The 16,419-nt window shown below is 31.6% G+C and overlaps 1 protein-coding gene across 1 annotated transcript in view; it reads right to left on the reverse strand.

The window, feature by feature from the left end:
* Window positions 1-11,859, reverse strand: part of LOC128863041 (inositol-trisphosphate 3-kinase homolog) — a 28,665-nt gene extending 16,806 nt beyond the window's left edge. The window contains exon 1 of the mRNA XM_054101938.1: window positions 10,836-11,859. Within this exon, the coding sequence (XP_053957913.1) occupies window positions 10,836-11,330 (495 nt within the window). The 5' untranslated portion in view covers window positions 11,331-11,859. The remainder of the gene's footprint in view (window positions 1-10,835) is intronic.
* Between the last annotated feature and the right edge of the window lie 4,560 nt (window positions 11,860-16,419).

Consider the following 16,419-nt stretch of genomic DNA (forward strand, 5'->3'; position numbering starts at 1 on the left):
TGGAGTAGGCAGTTCATACAAAATTTACTACATTTGCTAGTAAAGTTTATTTGAAGATTTTGGAAGTAAGAAAAGGCGAAGTTTTACGCAGAAATATACAAATATTTTCTTGAAGAAAAAGTATAAATAATTGGAAAAAATTGAAAATTATTTTTGACAGTTTCTTACACTTAAGCATTGACGGCAATAAATTTTAGTTGATGAATGATGGGTTAAAAAATGATTAAAAAACGCAAACAGAGCATCTTGAAATGTAATGTAATATAATTGGCGCTTACATCCTTTACTGGGTGTTTAGCCGAGCTCTTCCTCCTATTTATGGTGTGCGTTTTGATGTTGTTCCACCAATGGGAAATGTATGCTAGTTGAAGAAATTTATGCTAGATTAAAATAGAGCTGACGAAGGTGTTGAGGAAATGATCTACGATCTGTGGTAACAACAGGCTCTGAATAGTGATTTTTTAAATATTTTTTTTGCTTTTGTTAAAACTCTTCATCTTCCAAACTTTAAGCCTCTGTATTCTGTCTTCAGTTCAACGGCCTTAAAATAGTAACTTTTTTTTTGCGAAAAAATGCAACCTTGTACACCAACGGGTATCAAATTATACACAGGCACTCGTAGCACTTCATTCGCGTTTATGCCTCTTGATTAGACATTTCTTCAATACCAAAGCGATGTACGACTGCTTATACAATAACGGGCATTAACATAATTACTTGCCGCTAAATGGCTTAAGTGATTTTTGCACAGCTTATGTGAATATCTAAGACATATGCGAGCGTTAAGCGTTCTATGCTGCCTCAGAGGCCTTGTTAAACCTATTAAGTATTCACCTTCTTTTTGCACTTTAAGCTACACTTTTAACAATAAGTCAATGTGCTTTGCAAAAAAAAAAAAGACAAAAAAATAGAGCCAAGTTAAAAATTTATGTAGGTAGTTAAACATGGCGTGAATAAAGCTGATATGAGCGGTTTCACGTGTATGTGGAGAGATCATGAACTTGTGATAGCGGCCAAGTGTGAGAATACATAACAACTGTCAATATAGGGTAAAATGTGAATGCGCTACCTTGTTTAACGTTTCAGCCATACAGTTGAGAGCGACCCTCAACCTCAGCCTCAAAGGTGCAGCAAACGGTTTTAAAGTGTGGCGGTGATAAAAAAACAAAAAAAAAAAAATAATAATAAAAAAAAAGACAAAAAATAAAAAATATATATACATAATTGTATAAAAAATAAACGAGAATAAAAAGAAAAAAAATCATTTAAATTAAGACGCGTAACAATATGAGAGCGCGCCGTCACTGCTAATGTGCGTATTGTCGGAAATACCCGCAATTTGGCAGGAGATAAAAATGCAAGCTGTCAAAATGTTGAAATATATTTATGTGCGCTGATATGATTTTTCGCAATAAAATTTGCATAATTACATATACACGACAATTTATTGCAAAAGTCAATAAACCCCAAGCATAATGGGTATGAGGGGCACTGCTTTGCCGACCGGCCGACTTACATTTCACGGCTCTCAATACTCGCTCGCCCAGTACTCGGTCGCACAGGCAACTAACGCCAATTTGTCGCCTGTGGCCAACATGTGATAAATGTCAATTTGCTATAATTAATTGTGTGTATGCACACATGATGTTTGACGTCTGTCAGCGGTTGCTTTACATACCTACGTACATATAGACATACTTTAATTAAATATTTATTTATAAGGGATTTTTAATGAAAAAGTATTTTGTGTTGGGTTTTGTAAGGCAAAAAAAAAATAATTGTAGAATTGACATGCATACAAAAAACATATTTTATTACATCACTTGCCCCATACACTCTGTGTCAATAAATCTTAGCCAGAATACCAATAGCTGTGACAGATTTATGTTCGTTTTTTACAACTATCAACTTATAACTCAATTGTTGGTGTTTTGAGATCTGGTAAATCGGCGCACACCGGCTTACTTTTGTGTAATTAAATATGCATGCATGTAATGATTTTTTATTATTTATTTCGTTTGTTTGCGTCCATGTCAATGACATTACGTAAATGTGACGGCGAATTGACGACGACGACGACGACGGCGGCGAGCATCGATTTGTAATGTTGTCAGCAATTTGATATTTCAATGAATGAATTGTGTTATGTATTGTGGTGACTATTTTTAATTGATTTGTCATAGATACAGTGTTTCGTTGGCTTTAGCTTTTGTTTTGGCTTTTTGTGTTGAGCCAGCATACATACATACATATGTATAATGAGTAGCATTGCTATAAATAACTGACAGTAATTGACAATTGAATTGTCAAAGGCTATTAGTGTTGTGTTTTTTCATGTATGAAATTGTGTCAAAGCAATTTAAGCTGATTGGGTGGGTGCGAAGAAAAAAAAATAAAGCAAAAAAAAAAATAAAAAAAATAAAATAAAAAATAAAAAAAAAACTTAAAAACAAATTAAAAAAAAATAAAAAAAAACATTAAAAAATACTAAAACAAAAATAAAATAAAAAAGAAAATTAAAAAACAAAATTAAAAAACAAAATTTAAAAAAAAATTAAAAAATTAAAAATACATTGAAATTGAAATTTGAAAAATTCGAGCCAAGAAGCACCGAGAGATTTGGTAACTCCTAAAACACTCAGACTAAGACGCCCCTTATATTTAAAACTCTGGAGAGTGAAAGGGAGAAAAGTCAAGGAGGAAAGGATGCTCGCCTTTAACCTAAAGGAGAGAGAGAGAGAATTTTCCAGATTCTTTGGTAAATCTGAAAATATCCTCTAGTTTGAGGGAACGAATATTACACATTCTCATGACATCGGAACCCCTAGCAAAGGCAGGACACTTACAGAGAAAATGCGCAGTGATATTCGCTTCCTCTAATGACTTTAATGGTGGTTTATTTTATTAGCCAGTACAATGTGGCGCAAAATTAATCATTCAATTTTGCTCTTTTAATAACCTTTTTCCGTGCTCTAGATGTTTTTTATGAATAGTTTTTTCACATGCCAAAAATACAATCGGAGGTTTGTCATTGCTTACCGAGGGTCGACTACCGAATGGCAGTCACGCACCAACCCATTCGCCTAAGACCGCGTTACGTATTCTATTTTTCGGTGGAAAAAAGGTGTACCAAAGGTCTGCCGAGTTTAATAAATTTTCAATTATCTAAAAATCCTCATTATCAATTACCGTTATCTCAAATATTTGAATATAATCAAAGCGCATCTATTGCAGGTGATGGCATTCAAGCAACATTTTTAAAATTAGAAATATCAAGGGAAGGAGATTAGAAGAATGGAATGAACGACAAATAGCTAAAATTAGTTCGTCGCACATTCACAAAACAACAACAACTTTCCGTCATGCCGTTTTACTAGCATTTCTAAATGAGAGGCGGAATGAAGAAGCAGAATCAACTACTCTAATCACGCCTCTTTCTATAGATACGCCTTGAATATAATATTCGAAATCAAATTTTGGTCGCAGAGAGCAGCGATGTTGTTGTTGTAGAAGCATATATCATTCCCCATGGTGAAAAGATAATTAGAGGTGTACTATCTAGCAGACCGTTATTTGGATCTGAGCGAATTTGACAGATATAAGCTAAAGCTAAATTTTGTGAAAGCGGAAACGAATGTCGTAGAATCCAAAGTTCCTCATAATTTTTTTTTTCACCATACAAAATGAGTTAAAATTCATGGTGAGATATAATTCCCCATCGTTTCGGCTTCTATGCTATGCATATTTTTTCCGGTATATGAATTTATTTATAACTCAAGGCTCAAAAATGCCTACTGCTAACATTGCAAGCGTATTTGGACACTGTGTGCCCATTTCCATTTACTAGCTCAATTTTATCCAACCTTGTTTGCTCAAAAGTAGTTAGCGCTCATTAAAGATACAAAAAAAAAACATAAAAAAAATAAAAAAAATAACAATTAAAAAAATAGATAAATAAAAAAATAGAAAAATAAAAAAAATATATTGTATATAAATAAAAAAAATATATATAAATAAAAAAAATCAATAACATGCCATGTAAAGTAACAAGCGATCGATATCAATATAAAATTGAGCAGACATTTTTATAAGTAAATTCAAATATTTTAATCATACGCGTATGCGATATTATAATTCCGTGGGTGCTAATAAAAAATAATCTTGATAATGTGTCGCCAACGTAGCTATTCGCAAAATGTGTTACTCAACGGCCACCACCACCAAAGCGCACATTTTTCACTAATTGCATTTAACCTTAAGTTTATCAATTGAAAAAAATTATATAAATAGAACAGCTGAAGTGTCATAAATGTCAACGAAATCCAGCAATGCAATCGAAATTATTTCTATTAAAAACTAGTGGGCTATTATAACAAAAAATTTGAATGAAATATTTAATAAAAAAAAATTTAGCTGCAGTGCCCAAGAAAGCACAAATTTTTTCTATGCAAAATATGAAAGGAAACCTTTGTTGTTAGGAGCGCTCGATACTCGTTTGTAGCCACTATGCGCATACAAATATTTAGACACGTAATTTATGAAGGTAGAAATATTTTAAAAATATACTTTTTATGGCTGTTTTAATTGCTGTCCTTAGTTGCCCTTATATTTAAAACTCTGGAGAGTGAAAGGGAGAAAAGTCAAGGAGGAAAGGATGCTCGCCTTTAACCTAAAGGAGAGAGAGAGAGAATTTTCCAGATTCTTTGGTAAATCTGAAAATATCCTCTAGTTTGAGGGAACGAATATTACACATTCTCATGACATCGGAACCCCTAGCAAAGGCAGGACACTTACAGAGAAAATGCGCAGTGATATTCGCTTCCTCTAATGACTTTAATGGTGGTTTATTTTATTAGCCAGTACAATGTGGCGCAAAATTAATCATTCAATTTTGCTCTTTTAATAACCTTTTTCCGTGCTCTAGATGTTTTTTATGAATAGTTTTTTCACATGCCAAAAATACAATCGGAGGTTTGTCATTGCTTACCGAGGGTCGACTACCGAATGGCAGTCACGCACCAACCCATTCGCCTAAGACCGCGTTACGTATTCTATTTTTCGGTGGAAAAAAGGTGTACCAAAGGTCTGCCGAGTTTAATAAATTTTCAATTATCTAAAAATCCTCATTATCAATTACCGTTATCTCAAATATTTGAATATAATCAAAGCGCATCTATTGCAGGTGATGGCATTCAAGCAACATTTTTAAAATTAGAAATATCAAGGGAAGGAGATTAGAAGAATGGAATGAACGACAAATAGCTAAAATTAGTTCGTCGCACATTCACAAAACAACAACAACTTTCCGTCATGCCGTTTTACTAGCATTTCTAAATGAGAGGCGGAATGAAGAAGCAGAATCAACTACTCTAATCACGCCTCTTTCTATAGATACGCCTTGAATATAATATTCGAAATCAAATTTTGGTCGCAGAGAGCAGCGATGTTGTTGTTGTAGAAGCATATATCATTCCCCATGGTGAAAAGATAATTAGAGGTGTACTATCTAGCAGACCGTTATTTGGATCTGAGCGAATTTGACAGATATAAGCTAAAGCTAAATTTTGTGAAAGCGGAAACGAATGTCGTAGAATCCAAAGTTCCTCATAATTTTTTTTTTTCACCATACAAAATGAGTTAAAATTCATGGTGAGATATAATTCCCCATCGTTTCGGCTTCTATGCTATGCATATTTTTTCCGGTATATGAATTTATTTATAACTCAAGGCTCAAAAATGCCTACTGCTAACATTGCAAGCGTATTTGGACACTGTGTGCCCATTTCCATTTACTAGCTCAATTTTATCCAACCTTGTTTGCTCAAAAGTAGTTAGCGCTCATTAAAGATACAAAAAAAAAACATAAAAAAAAATAAAAAAAATAACAATTAAAAAAATAGATAAATAAAAAAATAGAAAAATAAAAAAAATATATTGTATATAAATAAAAAAAATATATATAAATAAAAAAAATCAATAACATGCCATGTAAAGTAACAAGCGATCGATATCAATATAAAATTGAGCAGACATTTTTATAAGTAAATTCAAATATTTTAATCATACGCGTATGCGATATTATAATTCCGTGGGTGCTAATAAAAAATAATCTTGATAATGTGTCGCCAACGTAGCTATTCGCAAAATGTGTTACTCAACGGCCACCACCACCAAAGCGCACATTTTTCACTAATTGCATTTAACCTTAAGTTTATCAATTGAAAAAAATTATATAAATAGAACAGCTGAAGTGTCATAAATGTCAACGAAATCCAGCAATGCAATCGAAATTATTTCTATTAAAAACTAGTGGGCTATTATAACAAAAAATTTGAATGAAATATTTAATAAAAAAAAATTTAGCTGCAGTGCCCAAGAAAGCACAAATTTTTTCTATGCAAAATATGAAAGGAAACCTTTGTTGTTAGGAGCGCTCGATACTCGTTTGTAGCCACTATGCGCATACAAATATTTAGACACGTAATTTATGAAGGTAGAAATATTTTAAAAATATACTTTTTATGGCTGTTTTAATTGCTGTCAACTTTACTCGATGATAACCTCGCTTCGTTGCGTGATCCCTTAGTTTTGTGCGGCAAACTTTTCACTTGGACGCGCTCCCACGAGCTTAGAATGTGACAGGAAATTTGTTTGCTATGCTATTTTTATTTAATTTCTTTTTTCTTAATAAGTTTTTAATAATGCAGTATCGAACGCTCGTTATAAGTGTGCATCAGGCGCATCAAGCGAAATGCTATCTTGCAGTCTGCATGGGAGCGTGAAAAATGAGCTAAGCAAATGGGATGCGATCAGATAATAAAAATGTAATTTAGTCTACTTTGCTCTGGAATGTCGCCGTCGGTCATGCCTCCATTGTTAACAATTATTTGCATGCACATGCATACAAGGTGGCGCAAAATTAATCATTCAGTTTTGTTTTTGAATAACTTTTTTATTAAATAAAAAAAAAACATTTAGAGGGATGGAAATCTTTATTTTGCATTTTACGCGCTCTGTTTGTATACTGCAGTTCTCTCAGTTCTCAAGTATCAAATGTATGATTAACGAATCTTCCGATAGAGTGATTAATTTTGCGCCATCTTGTATTTCATATTTTTTTTGTTATTGTTTTTACATTATTTCAACTGTTGTTGTAATATACCTTCCTGATGTATAAGTAAATATTTGCACCTAAATATTTGAAATAAATTTTACATGCATTAGTAATCCTGTGGGAATTTCAAAAATTAACAAACAGCTGGACTGACGGCCTTGTGTGAATGGTTTTAAAATCACTTGTTTCAACAAAACATCACTGTGCAAATAATGTCAGTAATAGGCTAGACACATACCTAAAGTTCCAAAGAATGTGTGTGTGTATGGGGAAGAGTACACACCAATATTCGAAATGACGTTATTAGTAGGAGAAAGTGTTGAATGTTGAGTACTTAGAATGACTTGAAATAAAGACAGAGAAATAATTTTGATGTGCGGCAATTTTCCTGCTGATCAATTCCCCTTCAAGATGCCCCTTAAGAGAAACAAGTACAAAGTGGCGCAAAATTAATAATCCAACTTAGTTTTTGAATAACTTTTTTACTGATAAAAAAAAATTATTGTGAGTAACGGAAACATTTATTTTGCGCTTTAAGCGCCATTGCTTGTCTCTTATACTGGCGCAAAATTAATCAATGAATTTTGTTCTTGAATAGCGTTTTTACTAATTAAAACAAGAAAAAAACATGATTTACTTGTCTTGAAAAATAAAAATATGTATAAAATCCAATTATGTCAGATTATAATCTTCCAAAAAGGTGATTAATTTTGCGCCATCTTTATTAAGTGAAAAATAAAAATATGTTTAAATCCTATTATGTCAATAAAAAATCTCAAAAACCTATTAAAATTACAATATATTGAATGAATTGTATTTATGTTACTTTGGTAGCTGCCCTTTTACAACATCTAAGTTATCATATCAGATATTTTTTTCTTGCTTTTTTCACTCCTCTTGGCTGCAAGGGCGCCTCATCTGACTCACTCACCAATAGTGGCTTTCATCCGCAATTATCCACACTTTCTTCTCTTTTTTTTTGTTTCTTTTTTTTATCATTTATGCATAGCAGTAATCGCCACTGCCATTCGCCTTCAACAAAGAGCACCGCCCAGCACAAGAGAAAACCGGATATCCGCATATTTGATGAATAAATGCGGACACACATAAATTTCTTTTAGTATACCAATTGACGTCACTACAAAAACTAACTTTATGACAAGTGTTAAGCGAATTTGTAAAGTAAGCCAAAGAAGAAAAAAAAATAAGACCACTACTATTGCATAGAAGCCATTCATGCTTTCGTTTTACGTCTTTGAATTAAAAATGAGTCGAATATTTTATGTATTAGTACAATATCGGGCCAGTCAATGGAAGGAGGAAAGAAAGCAAATAAAGTAACAATACCGAGAAATAATGCAAAGAAAAAAAAGCAACAAACAATTTGAAAAATTGCAGAAATAAAAAAGGTAGTAACTGTGAAATACTGAAGAAAATTAAAGAGCGAAGGAAGACGTGCAAAAATTACAAAAAAAAAACTGGAAAACTGGAAAAACTAAAGAAAAAGAAAAAACAACAACGTGATGATTTTGATGAAGGTAAGAAGATGTGTCAGAAATTAAGTGAGATAATGAAATTAATAAAAGGCTGAGCATAAGGCCTAAAAAATTAACGGCTGTTTGAAGCGAAAAGAAGGCACTTGAAAAATTTCACAAATGACGAAGAAAAGATGCGAAACATTACAGCTAAATAATTTTTGTGAGAGAATTTTTTTGAAAAGTGTGGAAGAAATTCGAAGCGAACTTTACATAATTTTCAAAAATTTGAGATGAAAAGAAAAACGGCTGCTAGGTAATCTCTTTGAAGGAAACAAAGATGATATGAAACAACTCCTTTGGAAAAGTAAAATAATAATAAAAAAGCAACAAACTATTTGAAAAATTTCAGAAATAAAAAAGGTAGCGAACTTTGCATAATTTTCGAAAATTGGAGACATGAAAAGAAAAACGACTGCTAGGTAATCTCTTTGAAGGAAACAAGGTGCGTACTGCAAAAATGATATGAAAAAACCTCTTTGGAATGTGTGAAAAGTTATTGAAAATTATTATATTATTAACAATTTTCGTAAAATAATAATAAATTGAATTAAAAAATAAATGAAAATTATTTCTAAGAATTCAACTAATAACAAAAAAAATTATGTTTTTAAGATATTTAGAATTCAACTAATAACAAAAAACCATAGAAAAAGCTACTACAAATTTTAGGAACAGAAAATAATTAAAAAAAATCTACATGTTTACAAATCTACAAATTTAATTAATAACAAAAAAAAAATTATTTCTGAGATATTTAGAATTGAACTGAGAATATAAAAAAAAAACTTTAATATAAAAAGGCTACTAAAAATTTTAGGAAAACTAACTACTAAAATTTTAAGAACAGGAAATAATTAAAAGAAATTTACAGGCAAGTTGATTCAGTGAAGTTAACAGTATGTGTAAAATTATAATAGAATGAATTGAAGGTAAAAAAAATAAAAAAATTATTTGAAAAATTAAAACAACTAATAATTTTTTCGATAACAATGATAAATAACAAAAACCATAAGTCTGAAATTTTAGTGAAAGCAGTTCACTTTTCTAAATCAATAATCATTTTATTATTGAATAAATAAAACAAGCAAATAATTTGAAAAAATTATTAAAACTAAAATTAAAAAGCTAATACGCAAAACTAATAAACAAAAAACCACAGGTGAGTAATTCTTGCAAGGCGAAAATTAAACGGATTAAAAATAAACAAACTTGCACACCACCTATCTTAAGATAAAAACAAATACATATGCGCACTGAAATTTGAAAAAGCACAGTTATTAAAAACATTACACCTACATTTGCACAAAAATACGATTTGAAAAATGTAGTCATGAAAACAGACGGTAGGTGATTAATTGTTGTAAATAAACAAACAAGTAAAGAAAAAAAAACAAAAGCACGCCTAACAAAAGGAAAAGTGCAAAACAAGATACAAATGTTAACACCTTGAATAAATCAAAACGAAAGAAACACTTCGAAACAAAGCCAAAATAAATTCTAAACGTAACATCAAAAACAAGCCATTGTTAACACCTTGAAAAAATAGCAAACAAATTGAAAAAGTGTAGATATCTGGCAAATCGTAAACATTTGCACCGCAAACTGAAAAAACTACTCCAGCGAACGGTATATTTCGTATCGGAAATAAATCGAGAAAAGCCACATATGTATATACATACATATAAGCACAGACAGGGCGTTGACTGCGCCATTTACATTTAATGAACTTATCATATGAATTTTAATATTACCCACATGCTAAAGTCCATATGTAACAAATTTTAAATTTTATTTTCATTCACAAGGCTTGTGCCGTGAGGTTGACGATAAAGGGAATATCAGATTACAGACTGAGTGCCGACTGATTGTACATATTTCTTCAATGTATACTTATAGTATTTGCATATGACTTAAACGAATTAAAAATATGTTTTTGGCGTATTTTTTTTAATTTTAAGGAATGTTTTATGTCAATAATTCATATATGTGCCTACTTGAATTTCTCTCTTATTTAAATAAGTAGATAATGCCGAAATATTTTTGCTCTAGTTATTAATATTGATACAAAAAATTTAAAAATATACAAAGTAAAAAAATTATATAATACAGATTATTCCGCATCGCCCTAATAAGTCTCCATCTCAGTTATACTTAAATTTAACACACTCATAGTTTTTACTCACCTCATTATTGTTATTATTGTTGCTAAGGCAATTTTGTTGATTTTTCTTTAATTGCATTTGCTGTACATTATCCACATTGTTGTTACAAGTACTGTGCTGCATTGCGGCACTCTCACTGACGTTAGCTCTACTTGTTGTTGTACTATTTGCTCTACTGCTGCTATCCAATGCAATTAATTTCCATAGTTGTCGCAAGCCAATATTATCCACGCAAGAGAACCGCAGTTTCTCAGTTGACCAAGCCATGGCGGCGGCGGCTACAGTAACTGCGGCAGCGGCCTGTGTGGTCGTCGTTGTCGACGTATGATGACGTGAATGCAAATGGTGGTGGTGGTTGTGATGATGATGACTTTTGTGCTGATAGTGGTGTGCTGTAGTTGTTGCTGTTTGTGTAGCGTGTTGTTGCAGCAGTGTAGAAGTCATAGTTTCCATATACAGTCCGAAGGGGGAAAATTGCGCAAAAAATTCTCTTTTTGTGCTAATATATACATACATAAAACTGTTTTATGTTTGAAATTCACTTCACCGTTTATTGGCTTTTTGTTAGTGTTTTAAAAATTTTTTGTTTTTCAGATCTGGTTACTTTTTAAGTTTTCACTTGATAGTTGAGCTTTGAACACTTTTTGTAAACTACTTTTCACATAGTTTCTTACAATGCACTATTTTGCTTTACAATTTTCTATGTTTTAAACAATATGTCACTTTTATTGCTGCTGTCGTTCACTATGGCAACAAGTAACCGGTTTTGCAAGTTTTCACTTTAAAATTGTAGCTTATATTTTATTATAAATCTTTTCAATTGCGTTATTTTTTGCATTACATGCACACTGAGCATTGCGCTTTTGTTTTCGAATAAACGTGCTCTATTTTTTTAAATTGTAACTTAGATTTCTTATATCAATGCGCGTCATTCATTTTAAAGGTATTTGCTTTCTTGCTTTGCACTAAAGAAATACTTAACGATCTCTTCTCAACGTTGCATTTTCTACAAGATTTCACGGTGAACTGGTTCCCACTGCTCAAACGTATGTCTTTTTATTAGCAAGCAATGTGCGGTTTGGGTTGCAAAGTTAACAGTGGAATACTCTCGTAAGTTGAATGCTCACCGATCGTTGGTGAATGTTATTAGTAGATCATTCAGGCACCTTAACAGAGTTGAGCGCCAACTTGGGCAGATCGGTAATGTTTTAGAGCGCACTAAGAGGAGTGAGAAGCATGCAACAATACATGCACGCAAATAAAACACGCACATACATAGCATACAAGTTGAACGGTGAGCGAGCGAAGCTGGTGCGAGTAATTAAAAATAAAATTAAATTGCTATTATTTCAGCCGTGCCTACCATCTACGCACCGTTACAATGTTTCTCATTTTTCATACTTTTTAATTCGCTGTCTCCGATTTAAATATGTATGTGCTCTGAGGCTCTCATTTCTCTCTCTCATTTTGTTAGTTAGATATTCAGGTAATATCTTCGTTTTTGTTTTTGTGTGCGAAAAGTGATTAAATGGCATTATTTCAACGAAATAATCATTATAGTCCACAAACTTATGTTTTAAATGTTGAATTTATTCGTAAATACGCCCACTTTTATGTACCTAGAAACATATTTGGCATTTTTTTTTCTAAATATTGCTACTACTAATACTAGGCGTTGAAAAAATAATATGTACTCATATGCATGTATGTACTTATGTATGTGGATCATACAAAAGCAAAAGGTGGATCATATATAGGACCCACGGATTTTGGTGACTATAGATCTGTGCATGTAAAAATTATACAGTAACTTCCCAGGAACTTAGTTTCCGAGAATTTGCTCTCAAATAGAAAAAATATAAAAAAAGCAAAACCAGTAATCATTTCCAAGTTGATTAAATTGTTTGTGTGAAAAATCACAAAAATTAAACAAATTTTAATTGATCTACTTTGTATTAAATTTAATAAAATATAAAGCAAATTAAATCCAAAATAACGAGCTTAACATCACATGATTTTATTTTGTTTGTTTCATTTCATCATCGCTGTAAGATGAAGATCATTCCATTTGCAATTTATACCATTTATTGTTGTTTACAGCTTCTTCATATTTTCCTTTCTTCTTATTGCCAAATTAGTTAACAACCAAAAAGTACAAACACCAAACTCAAAATGTACCTTCAATGCATCCGATTTGTACTTCGGTGACAGCGCAGCAACGGTGACTGGAGACTGTGGTTCAAGAGTGCATACCTCCGATTGCCGATTCCTATTTAATATATGACTTCAAATAAACTTTATAAATTTTATCTAAAATATATTTACTTACATTCTCCATTTTAATAAATATTTTTATTTAACTCTAATTTAAAGTTGACTCAATTCGCAAATTTTAATTTGTGTTTACTTTACTTTGTTTTTCTCTCTTGCAAAACTTTATCCAGTAAAAATTTGCAACTTCCCCTCAAAATGAAATGTAATTTTTCTCTCTCACTTTCCCCTACTTTGCAAGTTTTTTGGATACATGAACACCAAAACTTGATAAATTGCTACAAATTATTTCCTTCATTAACAGACCTAAAGACTTCTCTTCCCGGCAAATTCTATCCTCTATCCGTCAATCCTAAAATAGCGTCCAGAAATATGAAAGATTGCAACATACTGGTTAGGGTATGAGAGGAAGGACATTCAATTTACTGATTCTTGTCTATCCAGCCTAGTATGCTATATAACGAGTGGCGCAAAATTAATCATCCAATTCAGTTTTTGAATAACTTTTTACTAAATGACAAAAAAAAATATTTTTATTAATGGAGATTTTTATTTTAACCTTTACGCGCTCCATTGCTTGTCTGTTTGTTCGCAAATGTCAGCTGTTTATTTCATCATAAGTGTCAAATATATTTGACGTAAGAAGCTAATTGCAAAATCTATAAATCACCCCATAATTTTGCGCCATCTTGTGTATGTTGAACTTATGGGAAAATTAAATAAATAAATAAAAAGAAATAAATACAAAAGAACGAAATAAATAAAAAAAATATAAATAAATAAAAATAAGTAAAAATCAATAAATCAAAATAAAAAAAAAACATAAGAATAAAAATAAAAAACAAATAAATAAACATATAAATTAAAAAAAAAAATATTGTAATAAATAAAAAATTAAATAAATAAAGAATTACATAAATAAACCAATTAAAAAAAATTTTAAAAATAAATAAATCAAAAAGCGAAGAAGAAAAATAAACAAATTAAAAAATTTATAATAAATAATAAGTAAAGAAATATATAAATAAGTAAATAAATAAATCAATAAATCAATAAATAAAGAAATAAATAAATACATAAATAAATAAATAATCGAGCGTATAGTTCAAGGCGAATTTATTACAGGTGACAGCAAACACATATAAGTAAAACCCTACATGTATTTGTTGTTGCGTTTGGTGCAAGCATCATGTCAAAATCAGCAAGCAAATGTAAACATACGAAAATAAACATATCAATACATACAAACAAAGCATATCATTTTGACGTAAGCCATACCTACGGCGAAAAATTCAGCTGGGTGAATGCTGTCACCTTATTAAATCCACCTTGGTATAGTTCATCAAAATCTAGCGGGCCCTATTGGGTTGCCATGTTTTAAAGTAGTCCACTGCATCATCAGCTAATGAGTGCAGAGAAAAATGGCAGGTAAACGCGTGGGTTTTTTGACTCATAAAACCAAGCTCGCGGAAAGTTAGCAGAAAGTTAATGCTCCGTGACCTGTTGCTGTCAGCCGCTTTATTCATTACTTGAATTTCTTAGCTAAATAAAGCCCTGAAAGTAGCAATGCTCATGGTTTGGAATTCTAGCTTTAGTCATTCAAATCATATTTCCTGCGCCTGCATACATTTTTATTTGCTTGTCATCGCATCAATTGATTCTTCGAAAAGCCCATTTGCTACGTCATTACAAATTTCTCTATAAATGTGAAGCTACGTGCAATTATCACTTTTCGTCTGCTTGTTTTCTTTTTGGGGATTTTTCGAAGTGGTATTAATTTGAAAAATGTCCCCAATCATTTATGGGAATTTTTATATGCTTTCGAAACTGGCATGCCAGTACGCACGTACGTATATATTATATGTATTTATATATGTATTGGTTATATTGATACAACTACTGATCAAGTAACAAATATTGACAATTTTTTTCACCACTGTTAGTTATTTCATAAGAGCAGCTACTACCCTCGAAACGGATTCTTCTCATTTTGCTCGTGTGTATTCGATCGTTACGTTGGCGCTTACCGAGATGCATTTACATTTCTTCTTCTTATTGCCAGTTGGGTAATCGGTGGTTTAAAATATTAAATCCCCATGAATGATTATATCAGTCAGTGACTTTGTTGAGTACAAAAATATTGACCATAATTGGGTTTTTAATGGGCTTTTTATAGCTTAGCAAAGAATTTTGTAAAACAAAAAAAAAATGCACTTCATCGAGATTCAAGGGCAGAAATTAATCCATTCATTAGCCTTGAGCTTAAGAAAATATTTGTGATAAAATAACAGCGTTTCTCAACATTTTCTTCTCTGACAATGTCACTCATTACAATTCCTTATCTGCTTGAAATAAAAATAATATTGTGATTTTTTAACCAAAATATTTACGAGGCATGACTACATCACTGCAGAAATTTTTCTAGCGGCTAAAAAGGACACACCATTAAGTTTGGAAAAAGATCATAACCACTATTTAATAAGTACCAAGCACTCAGTTTGTAGCCTAGTAGAAGGTAAGGTGAGTAGTTGATTTCTGCCTCTTAATTTCGCTTTTAATTTAGAAATGGGAGTAAAATGGAATGACGGAAAGTTGTTGTTGTGAATGCGCGCCAAACTAATTTTATCTCTTTGTCATTCGTTCCATTCTTCTATTCTCTTTCCTTTGAAATTTCTAATTTCATTCTAAGTGTTGTTGTTGCGCGAATGCTACCACCTTGAGTAGATTCGCCTTGTTTGTATCATAGTTATATTTTAAGAAATTCGTGTAATTGTGGTAAAAAATTAATCGCACAGCTAATAAATCCTCTCCATAGGTGTCATGCTCTGCATAGCTCTAATGGAGCTACATACAGTGATAGACAAAAGTCTTTTCTCGACGCTGTTTTTAATTTTTGAAGCCATAACTTTGTTATTTTATGTTTAAGAATGAATTTTTTAGTTTAAAACAAAACTGTATCAAAACATTTTTTTTCACTTTTTTGAAACCAGCAGAAATAAAGGTTGCATGTATACTTTTGCGCATCACTGTATATGTTGAAGTGATCTCATATTGAAAATTTTAAGAAACAATAAGGGTTATATTATATAAACTGTCATTAATCAGCTAATGGTATTCTTTACGAAAAATGTATGGGTCAATAAGACTGCAGGACAGTACTTATCCGGCAAGACATGTATAATCATGAGCCGGAACTTTTAGCAAAACACGAAATTGTGATAAGATTTATAAAATCTCAGCGGATAAGATAGCTTGGACATGTGCTTAGAATGCCCAAGGAGAGAACAACTCGAAAGGCAGTTGAATTGCGCCCTGTTGGAGGGCGAAGAAGAGG

Source organism: Anastrepha ludens, chromosome 5, assembly GCF_028408465.1.
Source record: "Anastrepha ludens isolate Willacy chromosome 5, idAnaLude1.1, whole genome shotgun sequence".
NCBI classification, from domain to species: Eukaryota; Metazoa; Arthropoda; class Insecta; order Diptera; family Tephritidae; genus Anastrepha; species Anastrepha ludens.